The 24,262-nt window shown below is 51.1% G+C and overlaps 1 protein-coding gene across 6 annotated transcripts in view; it reads left to right on the forward strand.

Moving 5' to 3' along the window:
- The window catches only part of NFATC2 (nuclear factor of activated T cells 2), a 161,476-nt gene that overhangs the window by 130,444 nt on the left and 6,770 nt on the right, over nucleotides 1-24,262 (forward strand). Inside the window, exon 10 of one of the 6 annotated variants that reach the window (XM_055304458.1) lies at nucleotides 19,438-19,525. The exons of the other annotated variants lie outside the window; for them this stretch is intronic. Within the exon in view, the coding sequence (XP_055160433.1) occupies nucleotides 19,438-19,481 (44 nt within the window). The 3' untranslated portion in view covers nucleotides 19,482-19,525. The remainder of the gene's footprint in view (nucleotides 1-19,437; nucleotides 19,526-24,262) is intronic. 6 annotated transcript variants of the gene reach the window in all.

The following is a 24,262-nucleotide window of genomic DNA, read 5'->3' on the forward strand; positions in this document are numbered from 1 at the left end:
CCTGCCGTTGTTGCTCTCATGCTTGGGCCAACCTTGCTCAGTCAAGGTTTCTTTCTGAGCCTGTTAAGCATTTGAATTTGTGACCTCTCTTCTGGAAGTGCCACTCCCATCTGTGGCTGCCTAACCCAGCACTTGGCATACAGCGGCACTCTGGAGATGTTCGCTCCCTCTTTCTTCTTTCTCCTTTATAGCTGGGGGTAAGATGTTTTAAAGAGCTTTTATTACGAAATGTTTGAATATACAGAAATATAGAGTAGTACAGTGTGCTCACCACTCAGCTTTGACGGTTATCAATCAGCTCACAGCCAATCTGTTTTCTTCCAGACCTCTGTCATCTCCCAGTCCTGTTTCATCCCAGTAGTTCGAAGCAAATCCTAGACATCAGAAATCCTAGATAGCAGAACTACATCATCGCATGTGTAAATATGTGCTATGTATCCCTAAGAGAAAAAGACTCTCAAAAGATTCATACTACTCTTAGCAAATAGGAGACTGAGAGCAAATTCCTTAATAGTATGAAATATCCAGTATTGAAACTTCCCGTCGTCTCAGACCCATCATAAATGTTTTTCCCTCTCGGTTTCATTTTCATTACTTTATTGTTTGTCTGGATCAGAAGGCGGACCAGGCCCATACTTTATAAGTGGGATACCTTGGTTTCTCTAAGTCTGCTTTAATCTAGAGGTTCCCCTCTAGAACTGTTTTTTATTATTGTTGTTGTTGCTAGTATTTTGCCAGTTTGTTAAAACAAAAACAAAAACAAAAATGGCTTCTTTATCCTATCAACTTTCTCACAGTCTGGCTTTTGGCAATTATATTCCCATGGTGAGGTTCAACATGCCCCCCCTGTCGATGCTAGAGGCTCAGTTGATTCAGGTTCAACTGTTTTGGCCAAGACGGCCTCATAGCTGGCAGTGGGTCCTTTTGTCAGGAAGCACATGATGTCAGGTCACTTCTCTTTTGGCGATGCTAGTAATTGTCGAGAGTGCCTAGCTCCGTTGATTCAGTGATGCATTAACTGCAAAATGGTGATACTCTGTTCTAATTCTGTCCTGCCTTCCTCCTCTGTTAGTTGGAAAACTTCTATAAAGAGAAATGTCCCTTCATCAACAATGATAGAATTCATATAGGAAAAGATGGATGAATGCTTGATTCTTCCCCTTTATTTACCAGTTTTTAAAATAATGGGTTGGTTCCTTAACATCCTTCCAGTGGCAGTCAATTAGGGTTTTGTGGGGTTTTTTGTGCCATTATGAACTCATAGATTTAAACATACTTGATGTCTTAAGATGTTAACAGACTTTTTTGAGGGGGTAGTTCCTTTTGTCCTCATCATTTGATGGTTCTAAATAATATGACTTCCTCTCCTTTCTTTCTCTGGCTTAGCAATGTGCTTATTCTGAGGTGTTAGGGAGGAAAGAATCCTACAAATAGACTAAGCGTTATGATCCCTACACGTGTGAAGGGGAAATCATAAAAGAGCTCTTCTGCACCAGCTGACTGAGGTATTCCTCAAAGCACTAAGGAGTTTTTAGATGTGACTTCAGAACTGTTAGAGTTGGTAGGGTAGGAGAAAGTTCTATATTGATTAGGTATACAGGGCTGCTGTAACCAGAACCCAAAGTTAACAGCAGCTTAAACAAGATAGACACTTGCTTGCTTATGTAACAGCTGGGACATAAGCGGTCCAGGGCTGGTATACAGGCCACGAGGTGCAGAGAGACTAGGCTCCTTCTATCTTATCATTCCACTGTTCTCAAGGTGGTACCCCCATCCGCATTGTCCAAGGTGGCTCCTGGTGTGTGTGTGGGGGGGGCAGGGTAGGGACCAGGAGGAAGAAAGGCATGCCCCTTCCTCTCAAGGGCATAACCAAGTAATCTCCTACAACCCTTCACACTGAGCTGCAAATGAGGCTGGGAAATGTGGTTTTAAGTATTTACATTTCCCAATCACAAATAAAGCATGATTGTAATGGAGACAGTTTTAGAGAGGTGGGTTTTTTGTTTTGTTTTGTTTTGTTTGTTTTACATCCCACAGACACAGTCGTACACAAAACAGATGAGTCTATGCCTTCATGGGACTTACCTCCTAGTTGGGGAACCAAACAAACAGTTAAAAAAATATATATGATAATGTCCAATGGTTACTGCACTATGAGGAAAATCCAAAACAGAATGAGGCCTCAGATGTCCAGTTGCTATTTCTCCCCAGATTCAGGGACTCCTCCTCCTCCTCAGGGTCAGTCCAGGAACCCCCCAAAATGTTTTATCTTTTTGCCTGAATCAGGTTTCTCAACCTCAACACTATTAGCATTTGAGGCCAGATAATTCTTTATCGTGGGAGCTGCCCTGTGCACTGTGGGATGTTTACCAGCATTCCTGGCCTCCACCTCCCAGATTCCAGCAGCCCGCCTGCCCCGCCCCACTAGTGACAGCCAAAAATGTTTTCAGATATCGCCACATGACCCCTGGGGTGCAGAACTGCCACTAGTTAAGAACCAGCAGACTGAAGGTTTTTAGTGCCTGATTCTGGTGCAAACCACGCCTTTATCGTATTGAATGTTGACCAAACTATATGATTTTTGGGGTACATGGGGGTCCACTCTAGAAAAAGCCACTTATTTGTAGAGTGGAGAGTTCTTAGATCTCTCTGGGTGTGTAAAGCCACCAGGAACTGGTTTCTTGCTGTGCACAGTGGCTTCCCTGGTGAATGCCCAGGACAGTGACTTCAGGGTCCAATGTTGATGAGTAGTTGAAGTCAAAGGAAGCGTGGCTTGGAGCCTGCTTGGCCACCGCCTCCTTGTGGCCTTGGGTGAGGCATGTGTGAAAAGTGCCCCACAACAGATGGCGAGGGCCAGCAGTATGGGCGTAGCCTCTCCTTAGCGTGGGGTTGGTGGGCTGGCTGCCTCAGGAAACAGCCAGGAGACACCTCGTATTGGGCCTTTGCCTTCTTGTTTGCTTCTAATCAACTGCTGGCCCAGACATTCATTCATTCCTTCCTTGAAAAGATTTCCACTAGGCACCTACTATGTGCTGTGCTTTGTTCTGGGCACTGGAACATAGCAGTGAATCCAATGGATGAGGCCCCTCTTCTGCTGGTCTCTAGGGAAGAAAATGTTAATCAGAAATCAACCAATGGATAATGAGACTTTCAGATGGAGCAAAGTGCTCTGAATAAAATAAACGAGGTGATGGTAGGGAAAGGAGGAGCTTCAGGTGGACCAGCCAGGGACAGTCTGCTTGAAGAGGTGGCCTTGACCTGAGCCCTGGAGAAAGGGGGTGAGGGAAGGGAGTTCCAGGCAGGTGGAACAGCATGTGCAAAGGGCCAGAGCTGGGAGGAAGCCTGACCTGTGTGGAGGGCAGAGAGAGGTCTAGTGTAGCTGACAAGCCATGGCCGGGAGATGAAAGCAAGGTTTTGAGGGGAGGCCAGACCACACAGGGCCTCAGAGGCCACAGCCACAGGCTTGGATTCGATTCTGGGAGGGAAGGGAAGCTGCTGGCAGGTGGCAGGTTGGGGTGTGTGTTTGCAGGCTAGCAAGTACAGGAAATAATTATGACAACAGTCTGTCGTCCTTAATGAGCACCTTTGGAAGGCAGGGACTGATTATCATCTCTGAGCACAGCTATGATGAGCCAGGCTGAGGAGCGAGGGAGCAATGTGTCTCAGGTCCCGACGCTAGAGGCCCAGATGAGGGGCCGTCAGAGGCAGGTGCATATCGATGACATGAGAGAGTCGTCTAGCTACAGTTCATCAGCAGGATGGAGCATTTCTCTTGGGCCTTTTCGCTCCCTCCATCTAATGGGACTTCAGAAAATTGACTTTCACGGCAGACCCGCCAACGTGCCTGCCTCCTGGACACCCCCACGTGGATGCCCCACAGGAATGCAGTGCCCATCCTCCTCAGTCCCTGTCTCCTCAATCTGTATGGCCACCTAGAGAATGTAGGGGTGAGGCCTCAGGCAAGTTACTTAATACTTGGGACCCCAACTTCCCCATTTGTAAAGGGGGATCATTCAGGTGCTTCAAGTTTTAATGACTGACTCACAGCCAGTGCCTGTAGCAGGTGCAGCCGCATAGTTGGTACTTGGCAGGGAGTAACTGGCAGCTCATCATCTTCCCTGAAACCATCCTCATCCATCCAGGGCCAAGGAGTGGCCCATCCCTGCATCTGGGATGCGTCAGCCCTCTTTCATGGCCTTGTGTCTGTTCTGGGTTGAAGCCTACCTGCCCAGATACCACAGTGAGCCCAGCCCGGCCGCTAGACACCGCCCCCCAGGTGAGGGGCGTGGGTGTGGATTGCTATCTTGCCCTTACTGGCAGACGACCAGAAGCAATCTACGGGACTGTTAATAAGACACAGTCCCAGAGGAGGGTGCTGAGCAGCTGAGACAGGAATAGAGGGGAAGACCTCTTCCTGTTTGTGTTTTTATACCTACAGATTTTTTTCTTCCATGCCAAATGTGTATATTACTTAAGAAGTTACAAAGAAAAAAAGGAAAGAAAGGGAACATAGTTCAGGTCTGAGAAAATGGGGTTTTAGCAATGGAAAGCTTTTAGTTCTGCCTATGGGTGCGTCTCACCATTTGGATGTGAACTTGTCCCTCTTGTCCACCCCTCTCGGCTTTGAGTGGAGGATGACATGTGGCTGGGCTAAGACTTTCTTGCCTCTGAACTTGTACCCATACCATATGCTCCTCCTGGAATGCCATCCCCTCCCTCTTGTGCCTTTTGGAGTCTGGCCAGCGTTTTGAGGCTCTGTGGAGCTCTCTCCTCTCTGCTGCGGGGAGGGGGCCATTGTCTCTTCCTCTGAGTCCTGCAGACACACGCGGCCCCTGGCAGCTGCTGTTTATCACATATACCTGTCAGGTGTTTCTATGTATTTTTTTCCTTCCCGGTTCAAGTACAAGTCTCTGGGTGGGAAGGACTAACATCTCTGACTTGTCTGAACCGGCAACTGCCTCTGCGATGGCTTTGCACATAGTAGGTCCTTGGCAATGTGTGCTGATGCTCCCCTCTGCTCAGAGCCTTGCCCAGCTCCCTGCAGGTAAGACCTGTGGAATTGAATGAATATCTGAGAACAAAATGGAGATCATATGCTGCCTGGCTTTTAAATGATTTAAAACTTCTCATCCTAAAACAACAATAATAATTTTTTTTTAAAAATGTCCTTTTATTTATTTGAGAGAAAGAGAGAGCACAAGTGGTGGGAGAGGGGCAGATGGAGAGGGAGAAGCAGACTCCATGCTGAGCAGGGACCCTGATGTGGGCCTCGATCTCAGGACCCTGGGATCATGACCTGAGCCAAAGGCAGATGCTTAACAAGCTGAGCCCACCCAGGTGCCCCTATTTTTAATAATAATAATAGTAGCTAATACTTATGTGGCACTCGTTGCATGCCAGACACTCTGCTAATACTTTGCTGTATTAACTCATTTAACCCTCACAACAGCTCATGGGCAGTACTATTATTATTCCCATTTTAGAGGTAAGGAAACTCTAGCCCAGACAGATGAGGTGACTGACTAAAGTCACACAACGAGTGAGTGTCTAGTCGTTCTGTCTCTGTTTTTTGAGGCAAGATCCTGCATCTTTCTTTGGGAGTTGAGGAATGCAAGGAAACAACCCGGTGGCACCTGCTAGCAAGGTCGATGGCATATACAAGCGGGGGACAGCCTGCGTCCCGGTCCTAGAATCAGGCCCCATCAGGATAGCTTTGTGACTTAGAGCTGTGAGCTTTTCAAAAGGCCAAAGAGACAGTTTGAGAGACGTGGGGTGGGGGGTGTTAGTAGAGGAATAAACCTCCAAATCCAAACACAGAGCTGCAAAACGGGAGTGATGAATGTTTAACGGAACGCCTGTGATGTGAGATGCCAGCAGTCACCCCCAGCCCTTACTGTGCGATGCTTCGTGTGAGTGATGGGGCTTCTTAGTTGTCTGGCATGATAGGGCCTGGAGTTTCTAAAAGTAGCAGCAGTGCCTCGGCCTTGGACGTCCCGCTGGGAGGGCCGGGCGCGGGGAGGCTGGGCCGGGCCGTGGGCTCCCTCGCAGCGCCCCGCTCTCCGGGCCTCTCGCTGTCCCCCGGGCCCGGCAGAGGCAGAGTCGGAAGGCCGGGCCGGGGCAGGCCTCCAGATATGTGCTGGCCGCGGGGCGCCCTAGACAATTGATTTCTTGCCTTTGGGGGCCACGCTGCCCAGCATTGGGCCCTCCGCGGTTGTTGTGACAGCAAAAGCAGGTGCCATGGAAACGATTGCAAGTCCGAGCCGGCTGCCCGGGAGTGTGTGCGCGAGTGTGTGCGCAGTAGCTTCGGCGGCGATTGTGCAAGCCCGAGCCGGCTGCCCGGGAGTGTGTGCGCGAGTGTGTGCGCAGTAGCTTCGGCGGCGATTGTGCAAGCCCGAGCCGGCTGCCCGGGAGTGTGTGCGCGAGTGTGTGCACAGTAGCTTCGGCGGCGATTGTGCAAGCCCGAGCCGGCTGCCCGGGAGTGTGTGCGCGAGTGTGTGCGCAGTAGCTTTGGCGGCCGGCGCTGCCCTTCCTCTGCTGTGCTTGGCGGGGGCTCCGTGACCCCTCTGCCCGCCAGGAGCTGGCCCAGCTGCCCGCGCCTCTTCCCTGGCTGGGGCTCCCCCCCCCCGCCCCCGTCCACGGGGCCTCCCTCCCGCTCTGCCTCTGAGGCGTTTCTGGGGGCAGAAAGCAGACACCAGCCCTGTGTTCCCCCGGCTGCCAAGCGTCTGAGAAACTGGACCGCCCCTCTCCTGCCCACCCCGGCCCCTCTCCGAGGCAGGTGCCCAATTCTCCCCCCACCCCCGGCCAGCCTCCCGGTTCGCTCTGATCAGAGGGAAGCTTCCAGGGATGGTCTCTGCTCCATCTACAATTGCCATCCCTTTACTCACTGGCCCCTCCCCTCACCCAACGCCAGCCGTGGGGCGCACAGGGCCGGGGCTCACCCCGAGATGGCTTCTTGGCACTTGACTGAGGCCAGAACTAACTACCCTGGCAGGAGGGTCCTAAATTCAAACTCTAGATTACAGCCCCGGGGGAACCTGCTGCCCTGAGGCAGTTGCTTCGCCTTTCAGGGTCCCCTCTGTGTGGCTGCTGTTGGCAGAGGGACAGATGTAAAGCGTTCTGTTTCAAGTCATTCTTGCTAAGGTGGGGAGGACTGATGAGGTTAGGGCCCCCTCCCGTGGGCGCCTCAGGCCCAGGAGGGGCTCATTCACGCCGGAGGGTCTCCTAAGGAGAAAGGGGATGGGGTGTTTTCAGGCGGAGGTTGGCACCTCCGGTTTCTGTTTTGGAACATTCGGCATCCTGGCCAAACTGTTTGCTCTTGAGTCTGTTCCACTCAGCACGTCTGCCGGGTGCCTGCTGTGTACCAAGCTGAGAACAAGTCAGAGGGTCTCCGCTTAGTAACCTGCACTGTGGTGTGTAATAAGGCGAGTGTGGATTGTGTGCGTGCGTGCATGGGCGTGTGTGCAGCCACAACCGTATGTGCCAAGGAGCGGCTCAGGTGCTGATGTGGGCGAGAGAAAGAAGGTGGCCCGATCAGGTTCTCCTTGGACTTTGGGGTTAACTGATCACTGTGGGCCCAAACAAAAAGCTCCGTCTTTATCATTAAACCAGCATTTATGGGCGAGGCAGGAGCGCAGGGTAGAGTGGTGTCCATTGGCGCCCTGGTGTCACCAGCTGCATCTGAATCCTGGCCCTGTGACTCGGAGCAAGTCCCCTCAGCTCTCTGAGCCTGGGGTTACTGAACTACACGATGGGAATATAGTGACATCTACTCGTGGGGTCCTGTAAGCACTGACTGGTCAGCGCATGTAGATGTCTTAGTTCAGGACCATTATGCACTGACCCCTGTGACCAGCCAGGTAAACTGACAGGTGCTGGATGAATGAGGGGAGGTCCCCTGCTGTGGATCTTGCAGCCTAAGGGAGAGCAGGGATAATTCGCACAACAGAGATGTGTTTCAGATGGTGAGACAGACCTTGAAGGAACAGGTGCTGAGAGACAAAGTCAGGAGGGAAGGCTTCTCGGAGGAGGAGGCATTCTCCTGGCCCAGGGGTGCTCGAGGCTCCTCCCCGTCCCCTGAAGGGGCACTGCTTTCTGCTGCTCTCCAAGCTGGTGCTCCTGTGGGAGGCAGCAGGGAATGGGGCTCATCCGTCTTCCTTGTCTCTCGTCTCTGTTCGTTCCCTTCCTTCCTTCCTTCCTTCCTTCCTTCCTTCCTTCCTTCCTTCCTTCCTTCCTTCCTTCCTTCTTTCCTTCCAACACCAAATTGCTTTTATTACATATATGTAAGATGCAAAAATAAGGATACAAATATCAGGTCCCTACCTTGAGTTTAAAGAAGAACATAACGACTACCTCGTGGCTCTTCTGTCTTTAAAACTTTTACAATTCACAATCTTACAGTTAGGTCTCTCTACAAGATGGCTCTTTAAAAAAAAAAAAAAACTTCTGATTTTCACTATCACAGCTAAAAACAATTCTTTGATATCAAACCCAATGCTTAAATTTTCATTTGTCTCATAAGTGCCTGATTCTCTTTTCTTTGTTTCTTCTTCTTTTTCTTTTTCCAGCTAGTTTGACTCTGGATCCAAGGCAGGGCCCACACGTGTGGCTGTTGGACATGTGTTTTCGTCTCTCCCCTCTGCTCACCTCCCCATCTTCTTTCTCCCGTTCGCTGTCTCTGCGTTTGTTCACAAAGCCAGGTGGTTTGCACATAGGCTGGTTTTGCACATTGAAGCCCCGTGTGCCTCTGACGTGGTGCTCCATCCTCAGTATTTCCTGCAAGTCAGTAGCGAGACCAGGGGCCGGATCAGGTTCTGTTAGAAGGGTCAGGGGAGACCACCTCATGAGAGCCGGTGTGTTCCTCCCCAAGGAGGCACCTGGGGCCCAGCTGCCTCTGTCCTGCGGGGCTCACAGCCCGGGTGCTCAGTGCACCCTCTTCACCTCCTCCCCCACCCCCACCCCGCCTTAGAGTAATCGCTGTCCTCAGTTCTGTGTTGGGTACTTCCTTTTCTTTTTGTTTCCACTTGTTTGATTCTCCACACAGTACATTTAGTTTTGCACGCTGGTGAAGGGTCACAGAAATGGAATCATTGTGTAAGTTCTCTGCAATTTGCTTCTTCCCTCAACATTGAGATTCCTGTGGGTTGTCGTTTCAGTAGCTGTAATGCTTTCCTTTTCTCTACTGTGTCGTATTCCGACACAGTAGGAATTGTCGTATTGCCGAGCTCCTGTATCCATCCTGCCAGTAGACATTCAGCCGTTTCCAGGGTTTTCCTCTTTGCTTATTATAGACAGTGTCTTCTGGAATATTCTTCTCTGTTTCCTGGCACACACACACAACAGGAGTTTCTGTAGGCTTATGCCTCCAGGTGGAATTACTAGGCCACTTGGGCGTACACATCTGCCACTTGAGTAGACAATACCAAATTGTCTTCCAAAGTGGTTGTACCCGTTTATACTCCCACCAGCAGCACAGAAGTGATTGCATGGCGCCACGTCCTCCCAGTGTTTGGTACTGGGAGATTTGTAAGTGGTTTTGCATAGCCGGTATGTGTGAAATGATACCTTTTGATGAACAGAAACTTCTAATGTAAATTTATTTTCCGAAAGGTTTGAACTTCTTGAGCGTAGTTTAAGGTGGTGCTCACCCAAAAATGTGTCATTGGACCGGGAGCTTATGAGAAATGCAAATTCCAGACCTGGTAAATGAGAAACACCAGGGTGGGGCCCGGCAAGCTGCTCTTTACAAGCCCTCCAGGTGATTCTGGTGCTTCTCCAGAGCATCAGAAGGACTGGGTTAGGAAAGCTTTTTCTACCCTGATGCCTGAAAGAGCTTCTCCTATATTGTGTTCCAATATGTTGTAGTCTTCCTTTTCACACTGAAGTTTGTAATCCACCTGGAACTGTTTGTGTGTCCAGTACAAGGTAAGGTTCTCATTTCGTTGTTTTCCATGTGGATAAGTCATGGGCCCAGACCATCCGGTGAGAAGTCCCTCCTCTCCCCACAGGCCTGTAATCCGGCGCTGGTATAAATATCATTTCTGTGTAAGCGTGGGCTGCTTCTTGATCTCTCGACTTTGTTCCGTAGATGAGTTTGTCTGTCCCCGATCCCAGTTCTTGATAATAGCAGCTCTGGAGGTAGTCTTGGTTTCTGGTAGGGTCAGTCACCAGCTTGTTGTTCTCCAGAAGTGTCTTGGCTATCTGGGGGCTTTGGCGTGTCTGTGGACACGGAAGAGTCGGTTTGCCAGACTCCACGGGATGGCATTGAATCTTTACATCAACTTCAGATCGCTGGATGTCTGGCTCAAACAGGAAAAAAACAAATATTGTACAGTACTGAGTTCCTGTGGAGTTTTTCTAGAATCTGCTCAAAGTCCTCCTTCGTAACAGGAGCAAAGACAGAGCCAGCTCACACAACGGTTTGCCATCATTCTCCTGGCCACTGACCCTGCCATGTGGGCTGGGGTATACCTCTTGAGCTCACTCACGACTGCCCTGTAACCTGCCTCCCCACTCAGAGCTTGGCGGCCTCAGTGGATGTGTGCTCAGGGCCAGGAGGACGGAGGGCTTTAGTGGGACAGGCTGACCCTCTCATGCCTAAGTGTCTCTGGTTTCCTGCGGATGCACTACTCAAAACCTGCCTCTTGGAAAGGTCTTTTCACAGACAGTTTCTAGCCATGTCCCAGTTGGCTTAAGAAATAAGTTCAAGGGGACACCTGGGTGGTTCAGCGGTTTAGCACCTGCTTTTGGCCCAGGGTGTGATCCTGGAGTCCCAGGATCGAGTCCCACATCGGGCTCCCTGCATGGAGCCTGCTTCTTCCTCTGCCTGTGTCTCTGCCTCTCTCTCTCTCTCTGTGTGTCTCTTATGAATAAATAAATAAAATCTTAAAAAAGAAAGAAAGAAAGAAAGAAAGAAAGAAAGAAAGAAAGAAAGAAAGAAAGAAAGAAAGAAAGAAAGAAGCTCAAGGGGCGCCTGGGTGGTTCAGTCAGTTAAATGTTTGTCTTTGGCTCAGGTTGTGCTCCCAGGGTCCTGAAATCAAGCCCCGAGTCGGGCTCCCTGCTCAGCAGGGAGCCTGCTTCTCCCTCTCCCTTCCCCCTAACCCCTACCTCCCGCTTGTGCTTTCTCTCTCTGTCAAATAAATAAATAAAATCTGTAAAAGACATTTTAAAAAAGATTTTTTTAAATTTATTTGACAGAGAGAGCACATGCACATAAGTGGGGGAAGCAACAGAGGGAGAAGCAGACTCCCTGTGAGCAGGGAGCCTGACTCAGGGCTTGATTCCAGGACCCTAAGATCATGACCTGAGCTGAAGACAGATGCTTAACCCACTGAGCCACCCAGGAATCCCTAAATAAATATAATCTTTAAAAAAAAAAAAAAAGAAAGAAATGAACTCAGGTGAAGAAGAAATGTTCACAGGTGAAGAAACAGTTTTTTCACCCTTTAAGTCAGACTTAGTGGTAAAGAAAGATTTGAGGTTCCAGATTCCATGTCCTTGTCTTGACCCCATTTGCGGCTTACTGTCGGCTTATTCTGTCCACGCCTGGTACTCGGAGGGGGATGTGGGCCCCACGAGACTTTTGAGGCAGGATTTCGCTAGTTAGAAGGAGCCAGGTGGGTGACAGCCTGACCCAAAGCTCAGAGGCCTTGGCTTCTCCCTTATGACAGCAAAGCATGACATGTCACTGCTTCTCCTGGGATCTGCTCTGAGGGACAAGCATTATATTAGTCTGTGTTTTTTGCCTCAGTGAAGTCAGCACTGGGTTTGCCAGTACTCAGAGCAGAGTTTATTCTTCCGTCTTTTCCTTCTATTCAATCATTCATTCATCCAATAGCTATTTATTGTCACTCCAGGGGATACTGCATGAACAGAATGGCTCAAGGGCCCTGCCCTCATCAGGCTCACAGTCTAAATAATAGAACCAAGTAGAGCTAAGTGCTGTGAAAAAAGGCAAAGCAAGGGGGCCAGGAAGAGAGAGTGGTAGGTAGCATGGAGGCCTGCTGTTTCAGGAGAGGGAAGTATCCCAGAGGAGGAGACGCTGGGCAGAGAGCTCAATGAGAGAGCTTATAGATATCTAAGGACACAGCATCCTAGGGAGAGAGAACAGCAAGTACAAAGGCCCTGGGGTGTATGCTTGCGGCGTTTAGAGTGTAAGAAGGTGGGCGACGGGGCTCAGAGGAACATGAGAAAGAGAATGTATTCTCTTTGATCTTAAAGGTGTGGACTTTCTCGGGGCCAAGGGGGACCCCTAGGTCCCAAGAGTGGGTTAGTGCCAGCTGGAGAAAGTCCATCAAAGTGGAATCCAGTGGGTATCCCCAGCACCCAGGCTTCTGCTGTGGATAGTTGGCAGTCTGGCAGCCATTCACCTGTCACCCTCTGGGGTCACCTGGATTTCCCCATCAGGCCCCTGACCGTGGAGGCTAAGATAGTTACGCTTTCTTTGGACACCTTACGTGTCCTGCAGGTGGCCACCAGAACCCAAAGCCAGAATCAGATCGACAGCATGGGAAGGCTTGGGTTCCATTAGGTCTAGAAACACAGGTTGCTGGTGGCTTTGTGGGATGTGAGCTTAAAATTTCCTCTTTTGCTGGAGAATCTTGTCAATAGGAACAAGCTGGATGCCTCCCGTCATACCTGAGGAAGCCAGCGTCTCTCTCTGAGCCCCGGGCCTCACTCTGTTTCCAGTCTTGAGATGTGCTAGCACCGTGTCACTCTTGAGACACGTGCCCTATGCTTGACATTGTGGTCCCCAGGGGGCCAGGCCACTCTTTGCTTCTTACATCTCACTTCCCCCACGTAACTTGAGTGAACAACATTTTCCCTCCAATAGACGGCGAGTGACTTTCACTGTGTAACCCTGTTGAAAGTCGGGGTATCCCAGGGACCAGTCTTTGCTCAGAATTGCATCCAAAGAAGCAGGTTCTGGCTGCCAGGTGATAATTGCAAAAGAATTCCCATCTTGGCTGCAAGCCGGCCTGTCTTCCCCATCTGCCAATGACATGCCCTCCTCCCAGTTAGCACCTTGGCTTCCGACTCAGAACCCGAGCCTCAGTCCTGCCATGTTTACTCATCCTGAGAGCTGGGGACAGTTTGCTGCGGCGTGGCATCTTTCTCGGAAGCTCCTAGGTCTTGCTGGTAACATGTCTGGGTGGCTGGGTGCTGTGCGGGCCTGATGCTTGGGCTGGCTTCCGGAGCCCTCTGGTTTGCAGAGTGTGGGTGACTCAGAGGGCTGTTCTGCATGTCGCAGGCCCAGTACAGCCAGCACACCGTGCAGGGTGGCCCCAGAGGGGCCCCTCTCGGCAGGATGTGAAAACGCATCTCCGAGAGCACGGCTGACCTCAGACCCACCCACTCTGAAGATGCAGAAATAGCTGCCAGGGTGAAAGTGCTTTGGTGAAAGAGGGTGGCTGTCCAATCGGTTCCGTCTGTTAACCAAACGCCCTCTGTGTGGTGGGCAAATGCATACAAGCAAGCAGAGGGGGAGCGGCGCAGACACGCTGTTAGCGTGGCACTGCGCTGTGCCAACTGGATTCATAGCACAGCACTTTTCTGGGTTACGTGTTATTATTCCCATTTTGCGGATGAGGAAGCTGGGCCTCGGGGAGTGAAATGATTGGCTCACGTTCCCTCGACATCTGCAGGGGGCTCAGTATGTGCCACACGCTGTTGGAAGCACCTGTTACGTGCTGATGCGTCGATCCCCTCAGGGATGGTCAGGAACAGCCATCGTCCACCTTTTACCGGGGCCGGCCTCCAGTCTGTGGCAGGGTGTGTCAGGCAGGGATCTGGACCCACGATTCTGGCCCCCAGTAGTGTATTTTCCTGGCAGTCTGCCCTGGGGTGCCAGCCCCCCATCCATGTCCATGGAGCTCAGCCCCCACCCTCAGAGACTTATACAGCCTTACCAGACACAGAAAGGCTGCATTTGTGACATCAGTGGACGGTAGAGTGGGGAGAAGGGGCTCTGGGCCGGGGGACCCAGGTGGCATTTGAGGCGGGGTGTAGACAGAGAAGTGGCATCCTGCTGCATATCTCGAGGAGGGGGCCCTTCTGGATCCAGAGCCGGGCTGCGTGAAGGTGTGGTGGTAGTGGGAACACTGGGCCATAGCAGCAGCATCTGCTCCTTGGTCGCATCCTGCCACGGACCAGCCCTGTGACCTGGGACAGTCACTTACACTTGGCTGCTTCTCTGCAGGTGCCTGACATGTGAGCTTCAGTGGAGATACAGGGAGGAAGGTGCTCTGCAGAATAGTGCTTATAGGCCTATCTTAGCTCAGGCTGCCAATAATTTTCCTCACTGTTTTAGAGGCTGGAAGTCCGAGGTCAAGGTGACAGCACCATTGGGTTCTGGTGAGAGCGCTCTTGAGATGGGCACCCTCCTGCTGTGTTGGCACAAGGCAGAGGGAGCGAGTGTATAAGCTCTCTGCTATCTCTTGGGATGAAGGTACAAATCCCATCATGGGGGTCCCACCCTGACGACCTCATCAACTCCAGTCACCCCCATAGGCCCCATCTCTAGGTACCATCACATTGAGGGGTATAGGGCTTCAACAGAGCCATTTGAGGGACACAGTTCAGTTCATGGTTGGGCTTGATGGAGGGGATGAGCCAAGAGTTGGGGCTCTGTCTGCATGTATCTTAGGGACACATGGTATAATGTTACACACAGGGTCCTTGCCAGTCTCTTGGACAGCCTTTGAGCTGAGGGCAGTAAGTGCCTGGGCCAGACCTGTGAATCTCAGAGAACTTTAGGACTAGGTTTGGTCCCTGCTCAGACCTGGCAAAATTTCTTCGCTAGAAGCTAGTTGCTTTCTTGAGCCTGGAATGTGTGGGCTGGGTGGCCCAGGGTGGGGGGTGGGGGGTGTCCCTCATTTATCTTGCTGTCTCCTACCCCACAGGCCCCTGGCTGAACCAGGAAGGTAGAGGGTTCTTAGCCACACACTTGCCCTCTCCCTCCCTGAGGCAGGTGGGCTTGCCCAGGGCCGGGCCCTAGAGTAAGGGCTTGTCAGGTGAACCTGGGGCCAGGCCTCCATCCTCAGGAGGCCCAGTCTTTAGGTCAATCAAGTATTACACTAACCCAAGCGAGAGGGAGGCAGACATGGTTGAAATCTTCTGGGGGATTCGAGAGAAAATATGCAAGACGGGAGAAGGTGTGGTGGAAGAGAGTGTGAAGTGGTGGGATGCCTCCTTACAGGTCATGGGCTTATGTTGGGCTTTGGAGATGTGTGGATGTGTGTGTTTGTGAGGGAAGGGTGTCCCCCTTGGGGATAGATTGTGCTCTGAGCTGGTCAGGACAGAGATGGGAGGACACAGAATAATCTGGAGAGTGAGGTGAAGACAGCTGGAAGAGTCAATATTCAGTGAGTCCTTTCCAAGCAGCGAGGGCCATGCTGGTTTTTGAAGGCAGAGCGTCTTGTGAACCAGGCCGGGGATTTCGGGCCACCTCCAAGAGGCCATGGGGAAGTTTTGTGCCATTCCCTGACATGAGGAAAGGGGCCCAGGAAGGAGATGCCTCTTCCTGCTCCCACCTGTTTAACCCACCCCCGACCCCCGGCCTCCATCCCATAGCTCACACGGAAGCAAGGAGAAATACACTCAGATGTCTTAGCGTAAGTTTTTGGCTAATTCCTTCAACCCCCAAAGAGAAAAATGGCTTCCCAAACAATTAGGTATTTATTTTATCATCTCATTTGCGGTCACAGGCTGATTTGTGGGTTTGGATCGCTGTTTCTTTCCCAAATCTCAACTGGATGTAGTAACAAGTGCTTTTCTTTTGCTTCTGTTTTGGCAACAACTTATTTTGCAATGCTTGCTTTGTGGCTGATGCCTCTCAGCAGAGGTTTGGGGTCAAGGCCATGATGAAATGGCAGAAGGACAAGGAAGCAAGCCGTGGTTTGTTTAGAATGCTTTCCTGCCTGTGGTTGCTACCTTAGAAGCCGTGTGGTTGCTCGCCAGGGGAGGTGCAATGTAGCTGCATGAAATCAGAAGAAATTCTGCTGAATTGGAGAAAAGGACTGGGCAGCAGGGGCAAACCCGGCTCAGGTCTGAGTTTCTATGGCTGGATAATCCTTCCTTGTATGGCAGCTTAGCTCAGAGCACGTCCAAGCTGTTTTTCTCTAGATTGTAAGCCGATGCGTAACCCTGGGAAAGGTAGAAAATGAGTAGGATGGTGGTAGTTGTGACTGCGGTTGGGAGGGACACCAATGTTTTCATTGTAGAACCATCAAACTGAATGCACCTTGGACCCGTCTCTAATTCCTACCGGCTCCATGACAGATGCACACAGGACTTCCCATCTAATTCCACCTCAGAGATGCATGCATGGGCTTTCATGAGACTGGATGCTAATTATATGATTTGTCAAGGCAACAGATTCTTGGGTCTGTGTTTTTGCACTTTATCTGTTGATATCATGTGCTTGTATGATAGTTATTAGTTATATTATTGAATCGGTGAAGCACTTCTGACCCTTAGCCTCAATGACCATCTAATCCACAGCACCAGTGGAATGGTTCACCGATTTGTGCCTAGTGTTGTAAAAATGCAACATCACTGTGTAGGTCTTCAGCTGTGGCCTTCATAAAAGACCACAAACTGGGGCAATGATTCTAGGACCAGAGGCCCCACTCTTCGGCTCTGGGAGGGTTTGTGGATGTTACCCAGGTAACTCGGAACAATGGCCTACTCTCTCGCTGTCTCCCTCCATATTACAACTGGCCAGAGCAGTCATACTGATCAAAGGAACCTACTTCCTCTTGAACCACATAAGAAAATAGAGTCATGTTCTTGGTTACTGGAGAAGATGGTTAGGCCAGGTCTCCATCTCCTTTCACATCCTCTCCCCATTCTCTTCTTTAGGAGACTATATTGTGGAGTTTATAAATACTTGCCAGTAAGTCAAACAGAACCTCTTATTTAATCCACACAGCAGCCTTGCCAGGGAGTTGTTCTTTTCCCCACCCTGGGGCTCAGCGAGAGGCCCCAAGACCAATATGGATGTCTCTGCCAGGGCGCTTTTGTTCCAAGGGCTCCAGATGCCAGTCTTCATTTTAATGCAGCTCCCAGGACCCCCTGACCATCTTCCCACTGTAGGGAGCCTGGCATTAACGCCCGGGGAGCGAGGGCCTTACCGAGCTCTGCCCAGCACAGGGGGCTGGTCCTGGCCAAGTTGCCCCACCTTTCTACACCTCAGTGATTGACCTGAGCAATGGACATCCCACTACCAATCCCCAGAGATGGCTGTGCGAGTTAAATACAGCCCCTGTGTAGCTGCCTGTGGGAGAGGAGAGCAGGCCAAGGGGGTGGGGGTGGTTGGGTCGTGAGCAGAGTTTGGGGGCTAAGTTGTATGGAAACAGGCCCTTCCTCTCCTCTTGTTGCCTCCATCTTCCACCAAGAAACAGACAATTAAAGAGCGAAACTTCATGACTAAACAGGAAGCTGTACCTCAAAAGGCCGCACACAAGCCAGTTGGTTTGATGCTTTATAAATTCTCTGCACACTCTTCATGAGGAGTAGGGAGTGGAGACCGAGCAGGGCTGGCTTCTTGGGTACTGGCTGGCTGGTCTTAGGGGCATCGTTCCTGGGATTTCCCCTAGATTTGCCTCACTGCTCCAAGCACGGGACCTTGGCCCTGTGCTGGCACCGGATCCTCCTAAGCGCTCCCTGAATGGGCGTAGATGGACAGAGCAAACAGCTCCTGGCCCCGACAGCACCTTTGAGCAGGTTTTTCTGGGAGTAGCAACTGAGCCAATTGCTCTGCCTTCGGTACCAACAGGTCCACCTGCTGCTGGGCAGAGGCCAGCACAGGGTCAGGGAGACGGGGGAGGGGCCAAGACAGTGATCGAGACAGGAGGTGGTAGAGACTGCTCGTTTCCGGATGTATTTTGAGGGTAAATCCAGAAGCATTTGCATCTGGAGGGATGTGGGCTGTGACCAAGATTGGCCCAAACAACCAGAGGAAGGCAGTAGGTTTCCTATGGTGGGAACAAGTGGTACAGGGCTGCCATTTGGGGATGGGGTGGGCAGTGGGAGCGGGAGTGAGGATCGGGAGGTTGACCTTGGCCCTGTTCAGTTTGAGATGCCCGGTGGGCAATTAGATGTTTGCGTCTGAAGTCCAAGGGTGAGGTCTGGGGCTGAAAACATGGTCAGGATACAGGTGGTATTTTAAGGCCCCCAGTGAATGGTCTGACGGTGCCTTCTGCTCGTGGGTGTGGAACAAGCCACAGTGTAGTCCAGAGAGGGAAGCACAGTGGGGAAGCTGCTGTAGGGCCACAGCCACCCAGGCATGGGGGGAGAGGGCCTTCTCCTTCAGGAGACCGCCTGCAATGCACGGTCCAAACGGTGTTTACTGCAACTACAGCAGAGCAGTGGGGAGCTGGGTACTTGGCCCTGCACCAGCCCCAGCCCACCCCCTGGAGCCCAACACTAGGGCGTTCAAGCCCTATAACTGCACCAGTGCTGGCGAGCTCTCATGATTCGGTGGTCTCCGCCTTGAAGGGACATTTCAGGGCGTCCCAGCTTCTCCCTCAAGAGCATCCTGGTTTACCTACCGATGCTTAATAAAGCTGCACCCAGTAAAAATTGAGGCACTTCCTGCAAGAAATTAATTTCAGGCACTCAGAACAGACCCTGGCCATTTAAACGGACTTGGGCCATTTAAAGGAGATCGAGAGAACGAGTGGTTTGGAAACCTAGACATGATAGACGGCTACACAGGGGAGTGTATTACTCTTGAAAATTGAAGAGAAAAAAGTGATCTAACAGAATGGTAATGTAGATTGTTCAGGACTCTTTTTAGGGGCCTTCAGTGCTCTGACTGGGCTGCGGCTATAAAAATAGTAACTTTTTCTCATTGTCAACCAAAAAAAAAAAAAAAAACAGGAAGAAAATCTGCAGCCTTATGAGTTTGCAAGCACACTGAGGTTATATCACTTGTAAGAAGGAGACAGGGGCCAAACTTGGCATATATAAAAGCCCGAAGGAGGATTACATTTGAGTAGATTTCTCATGAAATTCTCATTTTCTTTGCAGAAGCTAGTGTCTTAAATTTTTTTCTCTTTAGTTGGCCCTGCCTCGCAACTCCAGGGCAGACAGGCAGCAGGGCTGTTTTGTCTAGCTTAGGAAAAAAAAAAAAGAGAGAACCCACCAAAACCTTACTGATGCCCTTTGATCCCAGAGACCCTCATTTCTTTGCACAGAGTCCCTCCTCTCAGTGACTATTCCACTGGTTTGGGGTTAATTCTGGCACAGTTGTTAAGGTGATACAGGATGTGGGCTTCAACGGCACCCAGAGGGTGACATTCTGTCCTGGGTTCTGAGTGGCCCCGAGGCTAAGGGATACTCAGTGAATGGATGATATTAATGTGAGATGGAAGCGTAATAGAGGTCAAAGGTGATTTTTTTTTTCTTCTCAAAAATGGTTTTGCAAATCTTTTTCAGAGCTGATAGACACACACCTTAGCTGGATACAAAACATATTATGAAACAGAATGACTGTGATCTTTGATCCGAGAAATCAAAGTGAAAGGTAATTGACATCTTCTGCTTCTCTTTTTGTTTTCCAGCTGTGTGTTTCCTTAACTTGAATTACTTGTAGTACAAGAAAGCTTTTCCACCCGTCCTCACAGACACCACTTCCTGCTCTTAAGGGCTGGACCCCACCACTCTGTGAGGGGACACCCCTGGGGGACATCCCTGAGACTGGCTGGGAGGCTGGAGCTCAGGGTTGGGGGTGGGAGGTGGGGAGGAGGCTCTGGGAATTTGCATGTTCTCCCAGAGGCCCCGTCCCCTCTCCCAGGTCACGTTCCTACGTTTGAAAGTTCTGCTCCTGCACCAGACCAGCTCCTTTCTGGTTCTGTACACTTTGTTTGGCGTATCCAGTTAAGACAGACTGTCAAAGGTGGGGCGTTCTGCACTGGGGAGCGAGAGAAGGCAGGTAGAGCCAAAGAGCCGGGCAGCTACTCTCAAGGGGCACTGTGCTTGGTCCATCCAGGGTAGAGCTGGTTTTCCCTTTGAGCTCAGCAGAGCCCCTGAGCCAGCCTCAGGCATTAGATCGACCTCAGCTGACTCTGGCTTCTGGGCCTGCGTCGAGAGGAGCCTGGTGGCTAATGCAGACCTTCCAGCACAGGGGTCGGAGGCTCCCCGTGGGCCGTGAGGCCGCTGCTTTACCTTTCTGTGTCTCAGCTGTTCAGATGCTACTGCTGTTACTGGAAGCTCTGAGGTTCTGATTAGAATCAGCACACGCAGCGCCCAGCATGGGATGAGCAGTCCCCCGAAGTCAGCCGGCGGTATCCCTGGGTGACATGCCTCCTGACATCTCCCCGGCTCGCTGGGCTGTGGCTTTTGAATGGCCCCTTTGTCAGAGACAGCGGGCCCATTCCATCGAAGCCAGGCCCAGAAGAGCACGGCGGCAGCACACTGGCGGCCCACTCTGGAAGCACAGAAATATTCACCATCAGCACACGCAGGGGAGTGGACACCCCGGAATTGTGGTTCCCAGAGGGTGGGCTCTTTCCAGTAGCAGCAGGAAAGGGGCAGTGGGGAAGGGGGTGTTGCCCTGGCACCTTTTCCAACAGTGACACCGTCGGTGAACATCTGCTGGACGCCGGGTGCCAGACTCCCTTCTGGGGGGCTTCACATCCAGGAGTCAGGGTGACAAAAATTCAGACTATAAGGCACTTAACCAAAGCCCTTAAAGGGCCTTTTTATTTTTTTATTTTTTATTTTTTCCTTAAAGGGCCTTTTTAACGGACTTCTCCCCTCCCTGGTATTAGCACTTGGTGATGCTTCTGACCTTACAGAGGTCTGGGAATTTTGGCAAGCCGGCTGGGATCTTCAGGGCCCCAGGGGGATTTACCAACATCTAGCTCTCAGACCTCATCCGCAGCTCGGAGCTGTAGGCCTGTCAAGGTTTTTTTTGTTTTGTTTTGTCTTTTACACCAAGCTTCTGAAGTCTGGCCCCTCTGGAAAGTTCTTTAGAGTTTCCAGGTGCCCACAAAATAGGCAGAGATGGCTGGGAAGTTACTTAGGAAGCAAAAGCAGAGCCTTGGGAAAGTTCTGTTCTCAGAGGACGAATCATTTCAGTTCTGATATCGAGTCACAGGAGAAGGCCCCAGGCCAAGGGCCACTTTTTCCTTCTTAGCCCCTTTCTGCAGCCTAGTGGGGAAAACAGGCCTGGGGCTCACTCTTGGCTGTTGGAGCAGCTTTTCCCACAAGCAGCTGGGACGAGAGGCGGAAGGACCCAGAGCACACTCTCTGTACTTTCTGATCCGGCCTTCTCGCCCCAAGCATGAGTCTTGGGAACAAATTTGCAAAGCACTGTGGGAGGGGATGGAGGAGAATTGGGGTGGGGGGCTGCACCCATACTGGCTCTTCAGCCTCTTTGGCCTTAGAGGATGTAGCCTCCCCAGTTCCCATCCAAGTTTGAGGAGTGTCTTTCTGGCTGTGGCCTTTGTGGCTGGCCCCAGACTCTCGTGGGCACTCACATGATCTAACCGGATTTTAGAAAACATGCTTGAGGTTTGGGAGAGAAGCAGGATGGGGTCTCTCCACTTCTTCCTGTTGTTGCTTTCTCGGGGGATGAAGTTCCAAAGTCAGCAATTAAGGGGGAACGGCCTAGAGTCAAAAGGACGCTCACCAGACCTTTCAGTTACACCTAGCGTATATCCGTGTGGTTTTCTCTGTATGCAACCCCGAGCAGCCATTCTTCTGCATGGTGACGTTTGAGAACCTCCGAGCTCAGCTGAAAGGAGAAAGTCAGCATGCATCCCTTCACATGGATCAGAAAATCCCTAGGGCAGAGTGGGATGCTAACAGAAACCCAAGTTCTTGGAAATCAACACCTAGAATTGTGGGATGAACAACGCTAGGAGGCGGCATTGGCTTCTGCAGTTGTTACTCCCCGATAGTAGGTGCAGAAAACACTCCTTTCCTGTTCTTCTCTGCCATTGGTATATACTAGGGGTTGGTACACGAAGTCTCGGGCCAGTTGGTAATTGGTCTGTTCAAATCTAGCCCTCTGGCCTGTTGTGGTAAAGTTTTATTGGCACACAGCCCTGGCCATTTGCTCACATGCCGTCTGTGGCTGCTTTCACACCAGAACGGCAGAGCTGAGCAGTTGAGTAAAGGGCCATCTAGCCACCAGCCCTGAAAATATTTTTATCTGGCCTTTTATAGACAAAGTTTGGGGATCCCTCGTATTTTCTTTCTATGCCTACAGCCATTTATTAGAATAGTTACACAGTTTTCTCTTTAAAACTCCAAAAAATCAAATAAGAAAAGAATAATTGTAAATACTTAACATCTGTCAGTTTTTTCCTTTCCTGGTTTCAGCATTAGGTGTCAGGCTTAGAAATCACCCTGAGGTTCATCAGTGTTTTCAGCACAAAGCCTCGCTCTAAGGGTGACAAGAGGTCAGGGGTGCTTGTGGTAGAGTCAACACCATCGGCCTCAATCGTGTTCTGAGAAAGTGATGCTTGGTGACCGCCCTAACCACTCAGCACATGGCCTCTGCTGTGCACTTACAGGTTGCCCTTACCTTTCTCTCTCTCTCTCTCTCTCTCTCTCTCACACACACACACACACACAATACTGAGGACTCCAGGGTCACAGAGGAAAGATGATGACTACTGAACTTAGTAGCACAGTCTCTTTGTCAATTGTGTAGCCACATAGTGTTCAGGTTGATAGAGGGGTCCTGAGTTTTAATCCTGATCCCATCACCTTGTCTGGCTGGTGACTGCCTATCTCCACCTATAAAACAAGGATTATATTACTAGGTATGGTGCAAGAAAAACCTAGCATTTATTATAGTGCCTGATGCATAGCTAACCTTCAATAAATACAAATGGCTTACATTCTCTTGTAGAGAAAAGGCTCCAGACAAGTAATAGACTGGTAACCCATTTGTCAGTTGGGTGACAGAGGAAAATCAGCTTCCCCAGACCAAATGACCTAGGCTGATAGTATGGGATCCCCATGGGGGAGCTGAGATACATGCATTAGGTACCTGCTGTGTGCAGGGGATGCAGGTAATTAACCTGGCCCAGGAGTTTATGAGCAAAGCATTTTGAGAATTCAAGATTTGATTTTGGAGGGAGGGCTGGCCCAAGGGTAGGAGTGGGAGGTGGCTTCCATGAAAAGGTGGCTTCGGAACAGGGGCAGAAGGGAAGTTAGGGTTGGGACAAGGAGAGGGACTATTTGGAGAAATGCATGTGGCCCAGTTTGAGAAGAGGGGCGAGGAAAGATAGAGATTGGCATAGGACGGATGCTCAAAACACTTACTGAATGAATGAAACGTAGAGGGCTGACACAGAATCCAGCACTCAGACCTCAGTCAGAGCTGAGGACCAAGCCCACAGTGGGTCAGTATGACCTGAGGCTGCTTAACGAGAAAAGGGAAGCGCAGAAAGGGGTTCAGTGTCAGCAAGCACTTCCTATGCCCTGAAACCCTTTTGTTCAACAAGAACTTGAACAAAACCCCAGCTGGTGAATTGCAGGAACCTATGAATGGAGAAGATGGAGGGGAGAGTGCCACCGAGGGGGGCTAGGGGTGTGCACTGCAGAGCCCAGGCGGCCTTCCCGGAGGAGAGGGAGCAGAGCCCTGAATGGAGGAGTGAGGAGAAAGGCCTTGGGGGCCGGGGGTGGGGTGGGCAGCCAGGACAGAGGCCTAGGGGGTGCGGGTGGAAGCCCACGTGGCAGAGCAGTGGCAGGAGCTGAGGGGGGAAGGGAGCTGGCACCAGATTGCAGGTGGGGCCTGGAGCGAGGGAGTGAGGCCAGGGCCCGAGAATGAGCTGCTACAGGGCAGCCAGGAGCCCCCTTCCCCATGAGGACAGAAGCTGGGGAAGGACCATGGGAGGGGTTTCATGGTGGGTGCCAGGGAACTGCTTCAAATGGCAGGGTGGCCTCGCTCACTCTTCTTCCTTCCCCCGATACCCTTGGCTGCGAAGGGACACCTCCTGCAGGCCGGACACCCGGCTCTGGAGGAAGCGGTGGAGCAGAGACCCTGTCAGCTCCCAGACAGACGGGGCTGCGCTGCCCTTGCCGCCACCCAGCTGGCACTTCTGCTACAGAACTTTCTCCTTATTCGCAGCCAGGAGAGCAAGCTCTGAGGTTTGAGCAAGAGAAGGTTCCTCTACCCAGAGAGAGGTTTCTGTGGGGTTTGAGCAGGCCTCCCTTCGGGACCTGAGAACACAGCTGCCTCCCCACACCCCCAAGAAGGGCTAAGCACATGGTGTCCAGAGTTTTTCCAGACGCAGCTATTAGC

Source organism: Nyctereutes procyonoides, unplaced genomic scaffold (genome assembly GCF_905146905.1).
Source record: "Nyctereutes procyonoides isolate TBG_1078 unplaced genomic scaffold, NYPRO_anot_genome, whole genome shotgun sequence".
NCBI classification, from domain to species: Eukaryota; Metazoa; Chordata; class Mammalia; order Carnivora; family Canidae; genus Nyctereutes; species Nyctereutes procyonoides.